The following is a 22,371-nucleotide window of genomic DNA, read 5'->3' as shown; positions in this document are numbered from 1 at the left end:
AAAAAGATCACTCAAGATATAAAAGTAATGCTGGCACTCAGCATAGGGAGCACTATGGCAGAGAAGTGATGACTGGTTTCAAATGTTAGAACAAGAAAAAGAAATGCTGTAAAAGGGATTGAAAGATGATAATAAGAAAGTTTAGACTGAAAACTAGAAATAATTCTTAAATTTTCTCAAACAAGTAATACAGTTACAATATAATACAATACAATACAAAAAGTGTCCAAGGATGGGACCAAGATTTCACAGGAAAATCATGTTGATACAAGATTTCCACTAAGGATAAAGTACACAATCCAACTTTGTTCATCTCATTTTTATTGTAATTTTTCCAGTTAATTTTTCCTTGGTGTCACTTTCAACTGTCTACTCTTCAATTAATTTCCAACAATTATAAGCAACTGAAGATCTCCCTTATTATTTACATTCTTGTTATATCTCGCTTTGATCTCCATCCAGTGCTTATTAGCTAATCTTAGGTCCCTCTGCTGTTTTCCTTACTTTGTACAAACGTGTATGTCTGGAAGTTCTGCCTTGAATGACTTGTGTGACTTGGTCATTCAGTCATTTTATAGTCTGATATTGGAGAACAAAATCATCTCAAAGTGAAGCACTAGTATAGGCAATAAATATATCTCATATTTGCAGTCTGAATATACTGTCAGATTTTGGGATGTCCATCCAAACTGCGGGTATATGTAAGAATATGATGTTTAGTGTTTCTGAATGTGCGTTTAGGTTACCAAGAATTACAACTGGGGGATTCCTTTGCTTTAGTTGCAAACAAATGGACTTTATGTTGTGTTGGGATTTCAAGTCCATCCTCTCCTTCCCACACCTCTCTCTTTTACTTTTATAGTTCCTCCTGTGTTTTTCTCACAACTGCCCGTCAGTAATGTACCAAAACTGACAGGCAGTCTATGTCCCTATGATCTGGTTGTTTATTCTCCTGGAGACTCAGCCAGTGTTTGCTCCGTCTTTCTCTATACTGTAGCTCCTTTTGCAATGTGTGTGTCGTTAATGACAAAATGCATTATCCACTCCCAGCACCTCTTGTGTCTTTGTTCTGCCTCTACGTGAATGGTGTGTCATTGAGTTTGCCTCTTACGTGTACTGCAATTCTATCCTCTTTCCAAGCCCATGCTCGATTGTGCTGGTTATGTTTTTAGTCATTTGAGCTGTATGTATTGCCAGCAGTTTGTTGGAAGCCATTTTATTGAACCATATTCTTCATGTGACTGGTACCTTCAATTTAATTGGAAATCGTAAATCTGCTATTTGCACAGGCCCTCGAGTAGCCAATATGTTGATTGTATATTTGTTTTTTAATTGTTTTTTAACCCTGTGCTTGTCGTTGTGTCTGTAACTCTTGCAGCTAAGTTGCTCAGTGTCCAATGCAAATTTCTCCTTAAGGAGACCAATAAAAGTACTTTGACTTTTGACTTTGACTTTTGAGTTACCTAAACAATTTAAGCCTCATGTTGTCCCCCGGTCAAATTGACCCATTTTCCTATATCAATGTTCTTTTTAACTACACAAAATAACATGACTGATTCCACACAACGCTCTTTGGCAAGTACAAATCTCTACTTTCATTAATTTTGTGGTGTCTTATTCAATTTTATAGCATTTGAAAAAGGGAAAGTTAACATTCCAGTCTGTGATTAACCCTCAACATACAATCCTTTAATTTTAGTCTAAGTAATTCCTAATTTCTGCTTGAACTAAAGAGCTGCAGGTTCAAGTCCCCGTACAGTCAAAAGTATGGTGGTGGAATGGTAGCTTGAGAGGTGCTCCTGAGCAAGGCACCAAACCCCCAAATGCTTGGGGTGTCTTTTCATGGGCAGCTCAATCACTCTGACGTCTCTCCATTTAGTGCATGTATAGGCACTGAGCATGTGTGTGTAATTCAGGCTTGTGTTTAATGTGTCTAATAACAACAGAGTGAAAACATAGTAATTTCCCCGTGTGGGATTAATAAAGTATAAATTATTATTATTTTGTCATCTCAAAGTTTCAAGGCAGCATTTTCAACTATTCTCATGTGTAGTGATTTCAATGTACTAGTTTAAATTTGTGTATGTTGCTGCATATGGCAGGAGCAATGACCACCTGTAAGCAACTGCTTGCCAGTTTCAACATAGACAGCTGCCTCTTGGCTGAAACAATGTATTTCCCAGACATAAAATTTGGAGCAGGGCATCATGGAAGACTCCCATTGGTATGATGAGTTTTGGTATGATAACTGGCTTTCTTATTCAACAGTTGTGCAAGGCTCTACCATCTTAAGGGAGAAGAGGATCTTCAGTTATCACCTAAGCTCTGCCAGACACACATTTGAGTACAGCACTGTGATTCACTCAGTGGCAGAGCTATTGTTATGTGATTGTTCTTGTCCCAGAGAAAGTGGACCTTTATGTCAACGCAACCTTAAGGCTTTATGATTTTACCAGCAACTATACCATCAAGAAGGAAGGAAGGGGAGGCTGTCAAAGTGGTGCAGGCAATTTCCTCATACAGTAACTGTAGCAACAACTGTTAGTCTCCAGCTTGCCAAAGTGTATGCGTTATGAAGAGCTATCCATTTAATTAACAACTACACTTGAATATAAAAACAAGTGCATTATGACATTTTAAACATTCTAAACCACCATCAGCTAACAAAGATAATAACCAATTAAATACATCCCTTGAATGTGTCCTCAAAAAATAAATACAATACTGGTATAGAGTTTAGAACTAAAAATTAGGGACAGAGGAAACCTATTCACTATTTCTCTCCCAGTTTTAAAATAAAGGGAAGCAGCTTGAATTCCAACAAAAACATGTTAAGTAATTCATCCTCATCTAGAGCACTGAGGGTTGGCAGGGTGGAAGAGGAAGACTGTAGCCACCCCAGGGATTGCATGAACCTTGTTCATGCATATCTGCCCAGCCTATCTTTATCCCATCCACTTCTCAACCCAATTTTTATAATATTGAAAGTGTCTCTGGAGCTCTTAACATTTTTGCAAATTTCTTCTGATATAGGTAGAAATAAGTAATGGATGAATTCATCAAGACTATACCACAATGTAACAACAATTTGGTTAAATATGACTACATGCTAGGTGAACTGCACACACATTCCTAACGCAATTAACCATTGAGCGTTGAGCGTTTAATTAGGCTCAAGACACAAGGATTATGCACTCATCCAGGGGTTGTTTTTTAACCCTTAAGTATTGAATTGTATACATTTTTCGTTCATGACCAACAATCAGATTTATACATTCACGTCGCAAATGGCAATTCAGTTTGACTATGAGGCTATGTGTTTTGACCATCACAGGTGGACAATGCATTATGGGTTATGCTGCATGAGTTGTTGAGAGGTTTCTATGTACATTTGAAGACATTTTATGCTGTAAAACAACTATCATGAATTTTAACTGCTGTGAATCCCAACTGACTCCAGCTGCCATCCACTGTAAAGCAGCACACCGGCAACATTTAGTGCCACCTTTAAACCCTACAAGGGGTGAGAGTTCTACACTCAAAATACAGGTGTATAATATCCCTTTAAGGAATTTGTGAGTTTCAGGAGAGACAAATGCAACTGCGAAAGCTCAACTTTCCAGCTGAGCATAAGAAGTAAGAATTGCCATTATGTAGATGTTACACCAGAGGAGCAGAAAATGAAACCTGCTTACTTTGTTTCACGTTCATGTAACAGAAATCCAACCTATCCACTTCATCTCCTTTTTTTTTCATGTACTTCCTCTCATTGACACACCAAGAAAGGAAACGTACAGTATGTAATTAAGGCTGAACCACATTGTACCAATGATCTGCACACTGGTAATTAAATGTAATCGGTGTGTGTCTGCTCACTGCAAGGATGTGTGTGTGTGTGTGTTCAATGTCATAAGGCCAGAGAAGTGTAATGACACACTCCCATCCAGTTAATTAATTCAAATGTCCACCCCTAATTAATTTTGCACAGTGGATTGTGACCGTTCCCCTGGAAACAACCTGTGAATACATAATACCGTCAGGGACAAGGTGTGTGCTTGGGTGTGTTAAAATGAACTGTCAGTGCCAGTTGGGTGTATTTGTCAGGTGTTGCTTGCTCTGAACCGGTTTGTTGTCTGTATGTCTGTTTTTTTCTGTTGTCTTGTACGTGTCTGGATCCTGTTGCCGAGCAACCGGGGGAGGCATGGTCTCCATTCATTCATCCAAGCACTCACCTGTTCCTGTTCAGCGTAATCACCAGCACCCACTTGTGTCTCATCACCATCATCACCACCTGCATTTACACCGGATCGTTAGTCATTATCGTATGTGTTTGGCGTCTCTCTATCAGACTTTTGAATTTAGTTGTTTTTGCATCGTGTTGTGTTAACCCATCTCTGCCTCTGCTCCTCCGTCATAGATTCTTCTACAGATCCTCAGCATTCATACTCACCTTCGGATCCTCACTACCCACTTCCCCACAGTTCGGATTCCTCTTCGCTCCACTGCTACCTCACAGCATCCTACCATTACATTTGGTTTGTCATCTGGCTCACAGACTGTCACAAATAAAGTCTCATTGGATTTCACTATATCTTGTGTCTCCGTTTGGGTTTTTCTACCAGCCAGGTCTGACAGTATTTTTGCATGTATGTGTGTCTCCAGTATGACAACATTAACATAAAACATAAAAACATTTTCACATAAAAAGTTATAGTATATTGTGTGTAAGAAAGCGACTGTCAATGTGTGTGTACAGTACAAGTTGGGAGTGCAACTCGTCTTGTCAGTTTGTGTAGGCAGATATGTGTGTTAATATACAGTGTTGGAACCTATCAGTTTTGAAGGTACTCTCTTGTGAGACAAAGAGACAGGTACAGACCTGAAGGCCCATTTGAGACAGACGAGCGGCCTGTAGAGAAATCACCAGCCTGGAACGCCATACCCCTACACCGAGAATTCTCCAAAATAGAAAATTTATCTTCAAACACTAGGAGAAACATGGCAGAATGGTGGAAGGTCAGGGAACTGCAACACCGTATTTTCACACCTTTATCTAAGCTAATGGCTGTTTTACAGTCGACACATCCAAGTGTGCGCGCACCAATGTGCCGTCAAAATGATGTAGATCACGCTGGCGTGGCAGGAGTTTTAGTTTGTTTCAGCAGTGCGTAACATAGCAGGAACAGGAAGCCTGAACGAGCTCCTGGGCAACTGGTTGTCAGGACTCTCAGTGACTGCAAGTCTCTCTTGTAAACTTACTGGGTTAAGATGAGTTATTTTATGGTAAATGAAAGGCTTGATCTGACGATGTAGGTCACTGAATCAATTCAAAGCATTGACGCTGCTGCCAGTTCTACCGTTGTTTACCTTTTTCTTCTTCTTCTAGTCCGTAGAAATAGCAATGTCGGTAGCCCTCTCTCTCTCTCTCTCTCTCTCTCTCTCTCTCTCTCTCTCTCTCTCTCTCTCTCTCTCTCTCTTTAACCCTCATGTTGTCCTTGGGTAAAATTTGACCCGTTTTCAGTTTTTTTTATCACAAAAAATGGGCCTTTGAAATAAGCACTGAAAACGTCAACATTGGAAATGGGAATGGCAACACAATGGTTAAACACACATACACACATCTTACACACACACAAAAGCTGTTTAACCAGCTGGTCTCGCCTGTGATCTGAGATGCGCGGAGTTCTAACCGCCATTTCGGCGCCAGAAGAACACTCCGGGTGTGTTCCCTCTTTGCCCGTAACACATGTAGAAAATCACTTTGTTCCCCGTCATTGCAACGTTTGGAGAGGCCATCTAGGGCAGCTCACTCCACGATCTGCCGTCTTAGATGGTGTGGTCTAGCAAACCCCTGTGGTCTCCTCACCACCCCCCCTTTTCCAATCCTGATGTGGAGTTCACTAAATCAAATGTTAAATAGAGTGTTGGCACATAGCTGAAGGCCTTGTGCTAAATGGTAACTGTTGTTATGCCAGTAATGCAGTATTTATGTATATGGAGGGATCAACTGCCTAGAGCCAGGATAAGTTATGAGTAAGGTAACGTTAAAACTAGTTTATCAAGGCAGGCATATTATCCCATGGGCCTCTACCCATAAGGTGGTGTAAGAAAAGAAAAGAAAAAAAGTCTTAAAATAAATGGTTATGTTTTATTTCTGTTAGTAGCTGAATAACAAAATGGCATTACCTATTACAAAACAGTGCAGTGTGCTTTATTGGAGACATGTATAAGCTATGTTGCATCAATGACACATGTGTTGAAGGGATTTAATCTACTCTTAAATGGTCCACACTAAAAGACTGCAGGAAGGCACATCCGGCACCATTGTTGGCCAATGCTTTAACTTTCAGGTTAGTGCCTGGAACTGTCAAAGGTGGAGGCCCAATTTGGCTTAACAAGGATGGCCTTTTGGCAAAGCAATATCCATTTTAATGACAACATTATCACAATTCTTAGATCTAACATGGCGTGCCCTTTTTCTTTAGTCAAGTTCTGTGATGAGGGGATTTGTTGTGGCTTTTGGATGATGTGACCTCTGAGACAGCACCTGGACGAAGGGATGGAATGATCTTTTGAAACAAGGGATTTATATTTGTATTCACTTTGTCTAGTTTCCTCTCTCCCTTCCAGGGCCAATGTGACTTTCATTCTTCTGACATTCTGCAAAATGCTGTTAAATGTTAATGGAGACTATTTTTACATGGGTCATGACCAGTCTGGCACACACTAACACACATACAAGCCAGACACTCACATACTCAAATTTTGGACATTTGCCCAAGCAGAGAGACAAATATGCAGATAGACACACACACGCACACACACACACACACACACACACACACACACACACACACACACACACACACACTCAACTACACACCATTCTAAAGCTCAGTCTTGAATAGAATAAATGATGACAGTATTCTTGCTTCTAGAGAAATTATCAAATAACAACCACCTCCCCTGGTCCCACTAACCTCTACAAACATCCTTCAGACAAACTTTTCTTTCTTCTTTTTTCTATTAACTTCAATTTAACTTCACTAGCAGCGTCGACTTCCTATTTGATATCTTTTTTAGTGTTGTGGGGGACACGGGAAAGGCGTAGCCATCTGACAAGCCCTCTGCATGTGTCTCCTTGGTGGAGCGCTCATCTTCTGACTTCGACACTTATTATCACCGACAGCGAGTCTAAGTCATTCTTTTCCGCAGGGTGAAGAAATTCCCATATAGCGAGCGCCTGCCGCTTAAAGTGACATGCTGTTTAAATCAAATACACTTTGCATTTGTTGGACTTGGAGACACCCCACGTTGAGAGCTCTGATATGGTAGACTGGTGAGTTGCACTTTTTTTTTTTGAGAAAGTTGCAAGCGCAAGTCACCCTGGGTAACTTCTCATATAATTCAAACAAAACCACGCTGTAACAGTTACTTGCCACAGTGAAACAGTTCCACAGCAATAGCCTTGGAATTATGGCCAATACCAAGGTCTGCAACCATTCAGTTACATTTACCCCAGATTGTTTACAATACTCCAAAGTTAAAATCAATATGGTCTGCCAAGAAAGGAACAGTCTAATGTTCCATTAGAACTCTCTGCTATTCAATTACAGCTCCAGAGTTAGAGAAGTTTCAGCTAGCTCAGGTCCCCAGAGCAGAAGCACAGAGAGAGTATGAGGCAGACAGAGGGAGTAATAAATCTAAAACTGACAAACGGCAAAAAAAGTGATGGCATCCTCCCACCTTAACCCTCCCCCCACATCTTCAGTCTTCCTTGATGTTGCAGTATGGGATATGGATGAGAGAGTTCTTCATTTATTGCTGTTTTTAACTTTTCCGTTACTTCTCCTATTTTCATTATTGCTTTTCAATATCACTCTTTTCCAGAACATTTTTTCCTGTATCCTTCACTTCCTAAGACATGCCTAATTTTATACATTACCTCCATCAATTCGCATGCCTACATTTACACTATCTTTTATTACTCCCCAGGAAGTAAATCCCCTATCCAGGCAGTCTACTGCACATAACAAGGCCTGTCTCCATGGAGCCAGTATCACTACAGGGGTAAGAGAAAGAGTTAGAACCAAACAACGTAGAAAGAAGTCATTAGAGAGAGAGAAAGAAATGCCATAGACAGGTGGTAAAGGAAGAAAAGGCCCAATAAAAGGGTAAAGAGCCACATTAAAGAAAAGTAAAATCAAAAAGATAGGAAGTGACAGCAAGAGAACAGAATAATTGAAGTTTTCTTTGTGCCTCTTGTTGTGGTGATAGGTCGTCATGGGGTCCCTATGGGGACAATTATGGGGCCTAGTGGCAAGAATCAGTGTTTGTGTTTAGGGTATGTGTGTGTGTGTGTGTGTGTGTGTGTATCACTAAAGACAGACCTTTGTGGGAATAGAGCAGTGAGAGTGAGACACAGAGGGAAAATTGCATCCATAGTGTGCTTTTTAAAATCTACCAACACAGCTTAAAATACTCTCCAAAACCTGCTGCTCTGAAGATAATCCCACATCCTCTGGCTTACAATAGAATCATCTCCATGTACATACCAAACATAAAACCCCCATATATACAGACCATAAGAAGAAGTAAAAAGAAGAAGAAGAAGAAAAAACCCTTACAATTCATGAACAGCAACCTTGCAGAGCTCTGGTAATATCCAAACTCAGTTATACCATAACTGCCCACTAGTAAATTAGTAGTAAGGTAGTACTACCTACAGAGTTAGGTAGTACTTCCTTGATGGCACCTCGTTGAATGTTTAAGCTACTACTGCCTACTACTTCTTTTGTGTTTGCTTGATGCATGTCCAAAAACATGTCTCTCCCTGTATTTTGTAAATATTCTGTTTGCTGACTGATTTAGTGTTTGTTAAATTGACTCTGACCTGCCTCCACGTTGTGACACTACAAACAGTGCTTTGCAAACATGTGATAAAATTAATATATTATACTGGTCCGTTTTTTTGATTGGGATGTGAACTGGGGTGGTGTAGTGATTGTGCCAGTCATGCGTTGGCTGTTATCAAACAATTGTAGACTCTCTATATGGAAAGGTATCCATCTACCATGCTGACAGAAGAATCAAGAGAAATTGTTTTTTATGACTATAACAGCAAGCAATGGATTGAAAGCGCAGTGGATATGACACAGACCTTTGGTGCTGGGTCCGATTCCCACTGCAATACATCAACCAATGTGTCCCTGAGCAAGACACTTACTTACTAACTCCTTGTTGCTCCAAAGGCATGCAACCTCTGACATATTGTATATAGCATTTGTAAGTCACTTTGGATGACATGTAATGTAATGTAATAAGCACACACACACACTCTCACAGGTATGATATGAAACATCTGACCACAATTACAGAATGTGCTTCAAAAACAAATCCCAACATGTTTGTGGCAAGGTTTTTTTCAGCCAAAATTACAAACAATGCTGACCTCACACTCACACTACACAGTGTATTTACCTGCAAGGCATGTAACAATAAGCAAAATAAAACAAGACCATAACTAAACCACTTGACCTTTCCAGCAGATATGGAAATTAAAGCCACTATATAAAACAATATAAAATAATATGAAACCTAATACTGACCCAAAGAATTTAAAATGCCAAAATACGCAGCACACGGTGTGTTAAATCTTCCTTTAGTTTCTCATCCATCTTGTTTTCCTTTGTTTCTCTTTTTGCTCTGCTCATCATGTATTCTCCCACCATTTTAGGTGTGTGGCTCCCTCTGACACCTTTACCTCCTTTCTTTTTCCCCTTCCTTTCCTCTCCAGTTATCTTACTCTCTCCAGCACCGTATCCCTTTCCCTCCTACCCTGCCAATCTAATTTGTCAGTATGTCGTTGTTGTTAGTCTGTGGTTTATGTGCATAGTTCTGTATTTAGCTCTTTCTGGGAGTCACCATTTACCTCTCCCACAATACTCCTGGGGGATGGCACTGATTATACAAAATTTGAATGTGTGTGTATGTGTTTTTTTTACTAAGACACAATACAGCTGAGTAGGAGGGATGTCATCTTCTCCTCCATTCTCATACGTTTCTTTATATCCCGAAATGTATTTTCTTACACGTTTAATTTAAGAAACCTACTTTTTTTTTTGCCTTTATTTTTAAAGTGCGCTCATACTTTTGCTATTGGGAACATAAAACCATCACCCAAAAAAATCAAGTCTGTGACAAGGGTCCTGGTCCTGACAATGAAAGGTAAACCTATCTAGCCTAAGAAGTTCAAAATCCATTAATTACGGGAAACCGCAACAACAAATTTCCAGCTAGCAAGCCATGCACTGAAAATGGTAAGTTTAAATGAAAATTTTGATTGTGCAATAAGGCAGAACTGCTTGGTTCTTTCGGTGAATGATACACTAGTAAGACAAAAATGCCGTTTAACCATGTATCCAGCTTATTTAAATAGCTCACATTACTGTATAGTGTGAACAGTTAACTTTATGGGCCCTATTTTAACGGTCTAAGTGCACGGGGTGAAGCGCAGGGCACAAAACACCAGTGAAACATTAATTTTTCTCCTCCACACCCGCCCTCTTTGGGGTCACTGAGCTTGTAGATAAATTAACTGTAAAATTACAAATGTTATTGATGCCATTGCTCCCACTAAAGTCAAAGTTGTCCCTTTCTCTCCATTGAGAAATGTCCTACTGGTAAGAACAGAAAAAGGAGAGTGTCGAAAAGCTAAACAAAAGTGCTGAAAAACAAATCTCCTGGTCCATTATAACACCTATAAAGAGAGACTGTGCAATTATAATTTGGAACTGAGGAATGCAAGGAGCTCCTTCTTCTCTGACAATATCGCTAGAAACAATAATAATTCACATGCTTTGTTTGTTACTGTCGATGGGTTAAATAACCCTCCAGTACAAGTAGCATCGGAACTTTTATCTACCAAGGCCTGCCATGACTTTGCCTCCTTCTTCAAAGACAAAATTCATAAGATTAGACCAACAGTCAGTGCCTCCACATCAAGTACAGGATATGTGTTGTCACAGAGCTCAAGCAAAACTAGTTCCAATATGACAGAATTTCATTCAGTCAACCATAAAAACTTGGAGGACATTATACAACATCTGAAAACCTCCTGGTGCCTTGATATTCTACCAATGAGTGTTTTCCAAAAGATATTGAATTGTTTGGCTTCTGATCTTCTAGAGATTGTTAACTCGTCTCTTCTTTCAGGTTCCACAGGCCCTGAAAACTGCAGTAATCAAGCCACTCTTAAAAAACAATAATCTAGACACGTCACTAATGAGCAACTATAGCCCGATTTTAAACCTTCCTTTATTTAAGGTAAATCATTGAAAAAGCGTTTTTTCAACCACTCAATCATTTCTTGTCACTTTCAGTGTCTACCTTTCAGTCGGGTTTCCAACCACACCACAGTACTGAGACGGCTCTTGTCAACGTCTTTAATGACATCCAACTTAACACAACTACTGGCAAAATTTTAGTCTTAGTATTACTTGATCTCGGTGCTGCATTTGACACGGTCAACCATGACATATTACTAGCCCAATTGCAAAACTGGGTTGGTCTTTCTGGCCCAGTACTGAGTTTGAATCCCACTTAAAGAATAGGGACTAATATGTGTCAATAGGTAATTATGCATCTGAGCATACAAATATGACGTGCAGAGTTCCCCAAAGCTCCATTCTGGGGCCTCTTCTGTTTAACATCTACATGCTTCCACTGGCTCAGATTATGGAAAACAACAAAACAAGTTACCAAAGTTATGCGGACGACAAACAAATTTACATAACCTTATGTCAGGGGACTATAGTCCAACATAAAAACTGACTAAGTGAGTAAAACTAATTAATGGCCGGATGTGACCAAACTTTCTGAAATTAAATGAAGCAAAAACTGAGGTGGTTGTTTTTGGAGCAAAAGAGGAACTATTAAAAGTCTGCGCTCAGCTTCAAACAACATCAATGCTAAAAACAACAGACAAAGATAGAAATCTTTGTGTAGATATGGACTTTGACCTGAATTGTAACAGCCACATTAAAACAATTACTATTACTATTATCACCTTAAGAGTATATCACTTACACTCATTCAGTCACTCGCACTGCTTCTTATGTAATAACACCTAAATTCCCTGCTTAGGTACGCACGTTCAATTGATCACTTGCAGCATGTTGCTTACAAACTCAATCATTCTTACCCTTCAAACATAGAGAGGTATGCACATGCAAGCACATGTACACAAACTCACATTCACAAATATAGACATCCACAAATATGTACCCCGGGACACACTTTATCTATGTATCATGGGTTAAAGGACTTTCATCTTCAGTAGGCTTGACTACTATAACGGAGTCTTTACAGGTCTCCCTAAAAAATCAATAAGACAGCTGCAGCTGATTCAGAACGCTGCTGCTCGAGTCCTCACTAAAACCAAGACAGTGGATCACATCACTCCAGTCCTTACACTACGAACCACCCAGACCTTTCAGGTCATCTTGGACAGGTCTGCTTTCTGTCCCCGGAGTCAGAACTAAACAGGGTGAAGCACCATTCAGTGTCTATGCTCCAAACAAACTTCCTGAAAACTGCAGATCTGCTGCTACTCTCAGTTCTTTTAAATCAAGGTTGAAGAACTTTCTTTTTGATGTTGCATTTCTTTAAATGTTTTTTAATTTCTTTAATCTTTAATTTCTTATACTGCACTGTAACTTTTTTTCTTGCGTTTTATCTGTTTTTATTTTATTTATTTATTAACTGTTTATTCTTGTGTTCTATCTGTTTTTATTTGTTAACTGTTTTCAACTGTTTTTGTGTAAAGCACTCCGAATTGCTCTGTTGCTGAAATGTGCTATAGAAATAAAGCTGCCTTGCCTTGCCTTCACGTTTTGCTGCATCAATGTAGCAATATGACAAGAAACCACCTAAACACATCTCCTTGTAAGACCAGCACACCCATGGGTGCAAACATGGGCGCAGGTGCATTTGCCATTTTAACAACGCAGGTGCTGGAAGGAAAATTGACAATTGTGTTGGTCTAGCAAAGACACTTTCGTCAGGTTGGCAATTATTTAAACCAAATTAGGTACCATAGACAAGCTGAGGAAAGCAGCTGTGTGTTTTTCTTTAACGGAGGTGGCGCCATTTGCAAAACAAACCAGTTCGTCCTCATCCTTTTACAAGAGTCTTTTCTCTTGTAAAACATACTGTTTGGAAACACTGTGTGAAGCATACATTTCACCCTTGTGTTACTTGTCCAAGTAAATTCCCTAGCATTTGCATTTGTAACTTTAGTCAAGGCAAAATGTAAGGAGCATAAAATACCAGGAAAGAGTGCTTTACTTATACAGTCGTCCAGAACCACAAGGCATCATATGATGGCCCTGTAGCAGGGTGGCAGCAGTAACTTTGTTGTTGACTCTGTGCTCTCTGTGTGTCTATGATAACCTTAGCTGTGCTTACTACTATATAGGTAGGTGCTTAGAGTGTTATTCTAAATAGTGATTTAAATACAATTATTTGCGCTGTCCAGTAGGTAGCAACTTGTGTTAGGTGCAATTTTTGTATTTTAGTGAATTAATTACACACCATGATTTCCCTTTGCACAACCCTTATTTCCCTGCCCTTATGTTTTTCTTCCCTCCTCTTCCTCTCCATGGTTTAGTTTTTTGTATCCCCATCTCTCTACTCTTTCACTCTTCACAAAACAAGCAGTACACAGCTGTTTCCTCAGGGAATTTAGTGGATACTTCTGAATCAGCATGCTCCCACCCCAATTCAACCACACTTCACAGTAAAATTGCAGTGACTGTCAATATCATAGTAAAAGCATGCCTGCTGTTTCGAAAATGCGAGGGCAACCTGCTGTATGCTTTCATGTAAGAAGATAAGGTTGGCCTCATAGTCACACTCAAATACACACAAACATGCACATACACAAAACATCAATATCTGCTCAAAATAAAGAAAAAAGCACATCATATTTTGAAAGCGAAATATCAATAGGTACTTAAACAGGCGCATGCAACCTTCACACACATATTATAACACACATATTATCAAACAAATGGTTGACAATCACACACTTGCCGAACACACACATACAGTCTACAAAGAGAGATAGAAACACACAAGCAAGCTGTTATCACATTGTGTGAAGGTCTGTAAAAAAGTGTCTTTAAGTACCTTGAAAAGCAATATGAATACAATCTATCATAATTATTCGTATTATTATTGTTTCTACAGTATTTAAAATAATAGAAAACTGTGTTGCATGGGTAAGTATCACTGTACCTAGAATGTAGACCTATACAGGGGTTTCTGTTCAAATTTTTTTTAAATTGATTGTTGATTTTACATTTATGCTCAGTTCTGTCTTCTATTTAATAGGTTTAAGCTATTTTTCTTCTTTGATTAGTTTGAAGCAGTGGTTTGATTCTGTTTGGAGAGCAGAGCAGAGAGGATTCAAACTAAAAAAAAATTTTTTGAAGACAATCCCAGTGATTTGTCACGTTATTCTCCGTTAAATCATTTAAGGGATCAAAGTTAGGCAGTAGCATATTTTTTAATGCCATCTTGGAAGAAATTTGCTGGGATGTAAGTGATTCTAGTTATTTTTGTTTCTGTTAATGTGTGATTCGTTATGTACAGTATGTCCCAATGGAAACCTGTCAGTGAGAGGCATTTCGTACATGAGAAGACCATTAAAGTCAACTTTGAGGTAGCCTGCATTACCAGACCAGCGTTGTGGAATAAGGTCTGACTACACCACATTCACATTCTGGGATAGAAGAAGAAGAAAAAAAAGCTCTTAGTTTGCATGGTTTTAAACCAATCACAGACGTGGCTTAAGCAATGTCAGGCAATTATCCCGGAAATGTACATCCGTTGATCCAGACTATCTTTAAGGATTTAATAGTACCATGCGTTCAAATATATATACTTCAATTTATATGACACCAGCAATATGAACATATCTCTTGTCAAGTGACTGATGAACTGATTAGAAGACAAAAAGAATGATTTCCATGGCATGTTTTCCACTATCACTGTTGTACTAGTATTATTGGAGAACTCATTCAATTTACTGTATATTAATTTATTAGATTAGTTATTTTCCACATCAGTATCATGTATTGTAAACATTGTAAACTCTTTGAGAATGATTTATGATTTTTGGTTTGTGTATATAAAATTGACACAATATTATATTCAAATGCACAGTGAGCTAGTGTGTAACGTTTGCAGTATGCACATAATCTACAAATGCATCAAATATGAATATGACATGTCTAAAATCATGGCATGTTTGGGAACTTGAATCATAAAGACTTTCAAATGTATTTAATTTACTGCCCCTGCTATTGTCATCTGATTTTGAGGCTGCTGACTTGAATTTGACTCATACATCTTGGATTTGAAGCAAATGTGGCAAAAGCAAGCCCTACAGTGGGAAACAGCTAAAGTAGTGTAAAATCTGATTTATACTGTACTGAAAAAAGAGGAGCAGCATCTACAGTATTTATCCTTTATTTGAGTGCTCTTGATGGTATCAGGGTTATCATTCCTTTCATTTTCAACAGTATTGATGCCAAAACTGTTGAAAACCTTTGTGATATCTTTGCATTTTCCATAGATCTGCACTGTCCAGTAAAGCACAAATATCAATTGTAAGCAACATTTTAGAGATCTGAGTCTGAAGCAGAGTTCGTCACTTACCCATAAATGCCTCTTACAACCCTCTTCCTTCTCTTCCTTAATTACTCTCCTTACTGGCCTTCACTCGTTCTACAGCACTCGTCTTCAGTCATCACTCATTCAGTCTCCTCACCGTCATTATCATCTCTCTCCCTCTATTCCCATCCTTAATTCTCTAATATAGTTTATCTCCAGTCATCTTTCCTTTCTTTCTCACCGTTTGTTTTTATCTTCAAAACCCTACTGTCCTTTCATTTCAGTATGCTCAACAGAGCTCCCCATTCCTTCTGGTGTTACCCTTATTATTTTCTGTGGCTTCCTGTATTTATCTGACTACCCTCATACACCATATATATGTATGTTATATATAAGACCGTGTTTCTGACAGTACTGATCAGAAGAATAACTAATACTGTAGCATTACTGTGGGAATAAGTCAACCCCCTCCCCTCCCCCCCACCCTTGCTTACTATTCATAAGTATGAACACACACATGCACACGATTGAGCACACAAACACACAGGGCCACAAGGATTGTCCTATATAGAGTGACATACTGTCCGTGTTGCCTCAGCTGACAGGTTTCAATGATGATTCTGTGTGTGATTAATGCAGACATGGTAGAGCTCTGGATGATATGCAGCGATACAATGTGCCACATACATGACAAATAGACATTGACTGCTGGGGCAATATCTGATTCCTGCTCATTATCGAGGTTGGAACATACAGGGACGTCTACACCCACACATACATCCTTACTGTGTAGATGACATATGCATTATTTAGTAGGGCTGCACAATTAATCAAATTTTAATCACGATCACGATTTGGGCTTCCCACGATCAAATTTGCGTGACCGAGCGATTTTTTAAATGCATAATTTCATAGAACGCTCCGGTTTTTTTTGCAAAGTCAATCTACCGCGCCGTAAACCACTCTCTGATCATGTGCCAGTCAGAGTTTTTCCCTGCACGGGGCAGCTTAGTTTTTTAGATGTAGACAGTCAGTAACGTGAGGAAAATTCAACAGATAGAGGTCGGTTATACGTCGGCCTCAAGGTTTACCTGTTTACTACTAAATGCAACATTTTGTCCCATTTTTGTTGTTTTTCAGACTACAGCAGTGACCAGTGCTAGTCAGTGCTAGTTAGTGTCTCTTCTGACATTTGTCTACAGTTTTAATTATTATTAACACAGCTGTATATTGTTAAGCATGAGAGGTAAACCTGTTTTGTACCAGAGTTTCCGCTGGTACCACTGCTATCGCACTGCCACGGCAAAAAACACAGAAGAAGTTGAATGCAACTCACTTCAGTTTGTAGCGTAATAGCGTGTGAGACGCAGCCTGCTGGACCTGGGCAAGAGATATGACCCATGGCCAGCATATCATAGTTCATAAAAATCCAGCGCAGTGACAATATAGACATTTCATACACACAACATGTGTAATTCCGCTGACCCGCCATTCGACCCGTGCTGGACCCATTCATAATGAGTCAGCTGTCACTCTGTAAGTAGCATATACGTCCATCGCACTCCCTCTCTCTCCCTAGCTCTTTTAATCAGTTATTGTTGAAAACAAGTGAAGGAGCTTTCTCAGAGATACATACAAAAAAAATAATATCCTATGCTAATTATTTCAGATAGCTAATTTTCATTTACATGTGTTGCAGCTGTACGTCTGTACAACATACAACTTTAAAGAATGTAGCATAATATGGATCTGAAAGCAGTTATAATTAGCCTACGTTACAATAAAATATGTTTTGGTTAAAATCAACAAATAATCATGACAATTAATTGTGATCACAATATTAATAAAAATAATCGTGATTATAATTTTGGCCATAATCGTGCAGCCCTTTTATTTAGTATTAGTAAATTTACTATAAAAATAAGAAAGCTGTTGAACCTTGACGATTTAACTGATTCAAGGGAGACTACAATTAAGCACAAAAAAAATAAAAACAAACTCTCATTGACTAGTCATACAGTGCTTGGGTTTTATGTTCTATAATGCAGCACGGCTTTCTTTATGACTAAAGAGGCTCAAACAACTATGCAGACACGCACGCACGCAGGCAGGCACGCACGCATGCGCGCACACACACACACACACACACACACACATCTTACCCTGCGAGACTGGATCTCTTTGACATATAGAGGCAATAGGAATTCGGAAACTCCCTCCAATCTGACACCTTCCTTGGTCACCCGCAGATTCCCCATTCCATCCTAAAAAGACAGAGATACATACAGAGAGACATCAGCGGTTATTCAGAAAATATATTACAACTCGAGTGAAAAAACAAAACAAATACTTTGCCAACATACATTACAGAGTCAGAGAATACACTGATTTGCTATTGTTTGAGAGTTTTTCATTAATTTATATTCATAAATGATACAATAATCTATTAGCTAAAGAGTATCAATATATTATGTCGGAATAAACTATAATGCAGAGAACAGTGATAAGAGCCAATTACCAAGTTAATCAGTTTTTCATACAAGCACATCTGCAGTTGTAGGTAACCTATGGAATAAGTTACATCATTGCATAAACTATCCTCTGGTTTTCCACGGCAAGTACATTTTCAAGTTCTAGTGTGTGTGTTAAATGTTCAGTTATCTCTTTGTATACATGCCAACATGTCAAAATCCCTCTCTTAAATATATATAAATATAGATATATGAATCTGTATACATAAAATTGTGTTATTTTGGACGACTAAGCCCGTCCATCAACTTAAAAAAACGCACTTGACCTTAAGCTTATACCATGGGTCGGAGTGTGTGTTGATGGAAATTGAAACAAACTGTGTTACCATTTCGAAAGAATGTGGTTGGGGTCTTATTTACTAATTCCTCCCGCATTGTGATCTGTCTTAAGACTACAGATTGTCCGTGCTACCTGGAAATGAAAACCATTAAAAGGACCAGAATGAATCAGGATAAAGACAACTTTGTCAAACCTTAACACATCAGAGTATTTACACATTAAAAGTGGTTCAACTTCCAATTTGGAAACAATGTTAATGCTGTCCATACCATTGACATCTTACATGTATGGTGTTCCTCGTTTCATCAGCTTTATTTTGTTAATTTGTCTTGACTAAACATCACTATGATTATGTAACTATTTAATGTCTTAGGTTTTACTCAATTTAAGATGCAATTTTAAGGATCTACAAACACCCAGCAGTACTTAAAATAAGTCATTGATGAGCAGTGTAATACTGATGAGAGATGGGAATCTCATGTATTCACACAGGTCTGCTTTATCCATTGAGATCCGGTTTTAAAGAGAACATTTTTAATGTAAACATGTGATTATTAATATGTTTATTCCTCATCAATGAGCATCATACAATAATCATTATATCCAACAACAACAACAACAAAAAACACAGAAAGAATGAGATGAGAAATGCTAAGTTACGCTCTATGTACATGTTGCACTTTGTTTGTAAGCATTCAACCACAATGTATCCCAGGAGTCTCACCAATTGCACACTGCAAAAGCTTCAAGAGAGCTGTGGTTTTCTTTGTCAAAACGACAGGGTGCTGAAATTTCATATAATCATTCAGCTTACAATGCGGACAGAAAACCCCAGGAACACATTTTAGCTTAACATAAAAACAGATGAAACAAGAAGATGTTAGCTAGCACAAGGGGGATGATTGGCTCTCATTGGGGAGCCTCTTTAAACAAAGGTCCACTCACTAAAATCACAAAATGAACAATAAAAAAAAAAAATCCTACTTACATCAAAATCATCGGAAGCTTTGAAGGTTACCATTTCAGTACATTTGCCTTTATTATTTAGACCTTAGTTGTTTTTTTCACTTTGCAATGATTCTGAATTACAAACAAGTAACATTTATCCACAAATACAACTAAATGTATTTCTTATTCATTAACACTACAAGTAACCACATTGCTAATGTATAATGGCGAGAATTGAAATTGTAATACAACAATTGAATAAAAATGATTATGAGATAAATGCAGTGCCGCATATGCATACTGCTCAACTGCTTTGACAAGGACTGTAGACCCTTTTTTACAATTTCATAAAAGCAAAACATAAAAAAGTATCAGTTTAGGAATATGAACTCTGTAAACACATTTAGGTTGTGTGCTTCACATCACAGCGCCATTTCTGGTCAGCTGACCGGCTCGATGTGATAAAAATGGCTTTGTGCCGGTTTGTGATTTTACAGATTCCACACAAGTGAGTGGTTGAAAAGATTGTTGGATCAGACTTACACGGTAAGATTAAATTCTTTTCAAACAGAAATTCAGGGTATTAGGATAGTAGGGGCTTTAACAGAGCAAAGAGGCATCTACTGTACCATGTCAAATCTGTGCTTAGAAGAGTGACAGTGGAGGCAGCATTGCAACACAACAGCTGTTCTGGTCATGTGCTTGGTTAGAGCTCTAAGGGGCTTCTGAGTATAGTATCCTGGTTCCATGGAAACATGTTTCTGTTAACCAAGCAGATTTTTCAGCAGAAGTTAAAGTGAGACACTGATATTATTTCCTTTTTTGTAATATTAGCCAAGCAGATATAAAATAAGCTTAACAGAATGGAGTTGATTGACATTAAATAGAAAACCTATGACAGTAGGTCAGGCAATTTCATGTTTTATTTTACAAAAAGAGTGCTTCGAAATAGGTTACACAATTGTAAACAACAGATTTCTGAAGGAAAACATGAATGTAATTGGAATGGAATGTAAATTGTCATGGTTTTGTCAAGTTTCTGTTGTAGTGTGTTTTGTGTTTTGTGTTTGTTTATCTACTTCCTGTTTTGATTTGAAATCCGCTGTTTGGTTACATTCTTGGTGACTTGTCTTCCTGCCTTTGTCTGCTTTCCCGCCCGTATGGTTATTATCTCCAATCCTAATTTGATTCCCCTGTTTGCTTTTATCTTCCCCTCATCCCAGCACTTAAATTCTCACCATTCCCACTTCACCTCTGCCAGATTGTAGTCGTCCCTATATCACTCTTTCCAGCGGTTTATTTCGAGTTTGCTTCCCCGGTGTATTAGGACTTAAGCCTGTTTCGCGTTTACGATTCTGGCCTGTTCCTTTTGTACTTTTGCCTACTTGAGTCTTATTGGACTTCTGCCTGCCGTTTGACCACGATTACTGCCTGTTCCTGCTGTATTGTCGCCTGCATTGTTCTTTGGACAATAAAAGTACTTACCTTTCATCACCTGTCTGAGTCGTGCATTTGGGTCCGCCACTGTGCCGTGACATAAATGTAATTATGATTTGTTATTTTATTCTATTGTTATTAAGATGTAAAATTAAACAAAAGTATGCCCTGGTTATTCTGAAAAAACTGTCCTAAGGACAAACATTTTAAGGTTCAAAAAGTTCTTCCCAGTGTGATGAGATTATAGGGGTTAAAGCCTCATAAAATGTGTATGGAACAATTCAGTTTTCAACCGGAGTAACTTTTTGACCGATTATGTTACTCAATGACAACAAATTAGTCTTGCTTCCCTGGTTCACAGTTTTTTTCATGTTGACAAATATTGGTGAAACTGTCCGTGAAGACAGGAATTCTACTGGGTGTGCTGCAGTTGATTATCATTAATTGTTAGGTGCAGCAAACCATCAAAGCCTTTCAAATTAGAAATATACTTCAGAAAGAGACATTCAGGGAGAGACATTGGGAGAATAAGACAATAAGGAAAGCAGAGGAGAAGATGTCAGAGTAGAAAAAAAAGTACAGGTGGGGAAAGGCACAACTTAAAGAGGAGTAAATCACAACTCTCACACCAACAACAACCAAAACAACAGTGCTAATTTGGCCCCCTCTCATCTTTGATCTTCTTTTTAGAGCCATTTTTCTAAAAACAATGTATCATCTTGCACATAAGAAAATGGTGTAACTCCAACATCAGAAAACAAAAACAAGATAAACACTATGCTCTTATCCTAACACTAAAACATAGCACTTTCAAGCCAGGGAGCAGAGTTTCCTTCTGAGGGAAAACTAAAGTCTTTCACCCAGGAAATGCTTGTTCCTTAGGAGTCTTTTAATCCAAACCATAAGCTTTTTCCTTATCTTAACTGGTTGTTCTTTTTTACTTAATCTTAAGTTTTGTCGGAGCAAAATGGTCATATTAAGTGGACTAAATTTAACCGTAATGTCTGCCAAAACGACTAGCAGCTCGCGGTGCTTTGTACCCGGCTCAAAGTCACCTATTTTCGCGTAACTAAACCACCAACTCCCGCTGAGACAACCGAGGCCTGAAGCCAGCATCTGCCAACTGCTGCTTGGCGTCATGGAGCTTGTAGCTAGCCGGTGCCACGTGGCCATGCGGCGTCACGTGACCAGCTGGTGGTCTTCTAATGTCGTAGGATATCATATATCATATTTTGGTGTCCATACATTTTTGGATGATATCATACGGACCCGTTCATGAGAATGCGTTGATTTATTTTGAGAACTGTTATGATAAAAAAGGCTAATAATGTCTTGTTTCCTGGTTTGGTGATTGACCCTTTAATGCCTGGTTTCTGGCATGTTGCAGGAGTCTACCTCTTGATTTTGCATAACTCCCAATTTGAACAGCTTTACACGCATGAATAATTGCACGCAAAATGTAATCCATTAGCATTTATATAATACTATAAGCTACAC

General features: G+C 38.6%; 1 protein-coding gene and 1 long non-coding RNA gene across 2 annotated transcripts in view; one reads left to right on the top strand and one right to left on the bottom strand.

The window, feature by feature from the left end:
- Window positions 1-22,371, bottom strand: part of LOC117956729 (zeta-sarcoglycan) — a 332,748-nt gene that overhangs the window by 82,458 nt on the left and 227,919 nt on the right. The window contains exon 3 of the mRNA XM_034891961.1: window positions 17,841-17,942. Coding sequence (XP_034747852.1) covers window positions 17,841-17,942 — 102 coding nt within the window. The remainder of the gene's footprint in view (window positions 1-17,840; window positions 17,943-22,371) is intronic.
- On the top strand, window positions 5,220-21,981 carry LOC117956742. Its single transcript, XR_004659353.1, has 3 exons — window positions 5,220-5,230; window positions 8,103-8,108; window positions 21,698-21,981. It is a non-coding gene; the product is annotated as an uncharacterized LOC117956742 (long non-coding RNA).

The sequence above is a fragment of the Etheostoma cragini genome, chromosome 2 (assembly GCF_013103735.1).
Source record: "Etheostoma cragini isolate CJK2018 chromosome 2, CSU_Ecrag_1.0, whole genome shotgun sequence".
Classification (NCBI taxonomy): domain Eukaryota; kingdom Metazoa; phylum Chordata; class Actinopteri; order Perciformes; family Percidae; genus Etheostoma; species Etheostoma cragini.
This window is presented reverse-complemented; position numbering and strand designations above follow the sequence as displayed.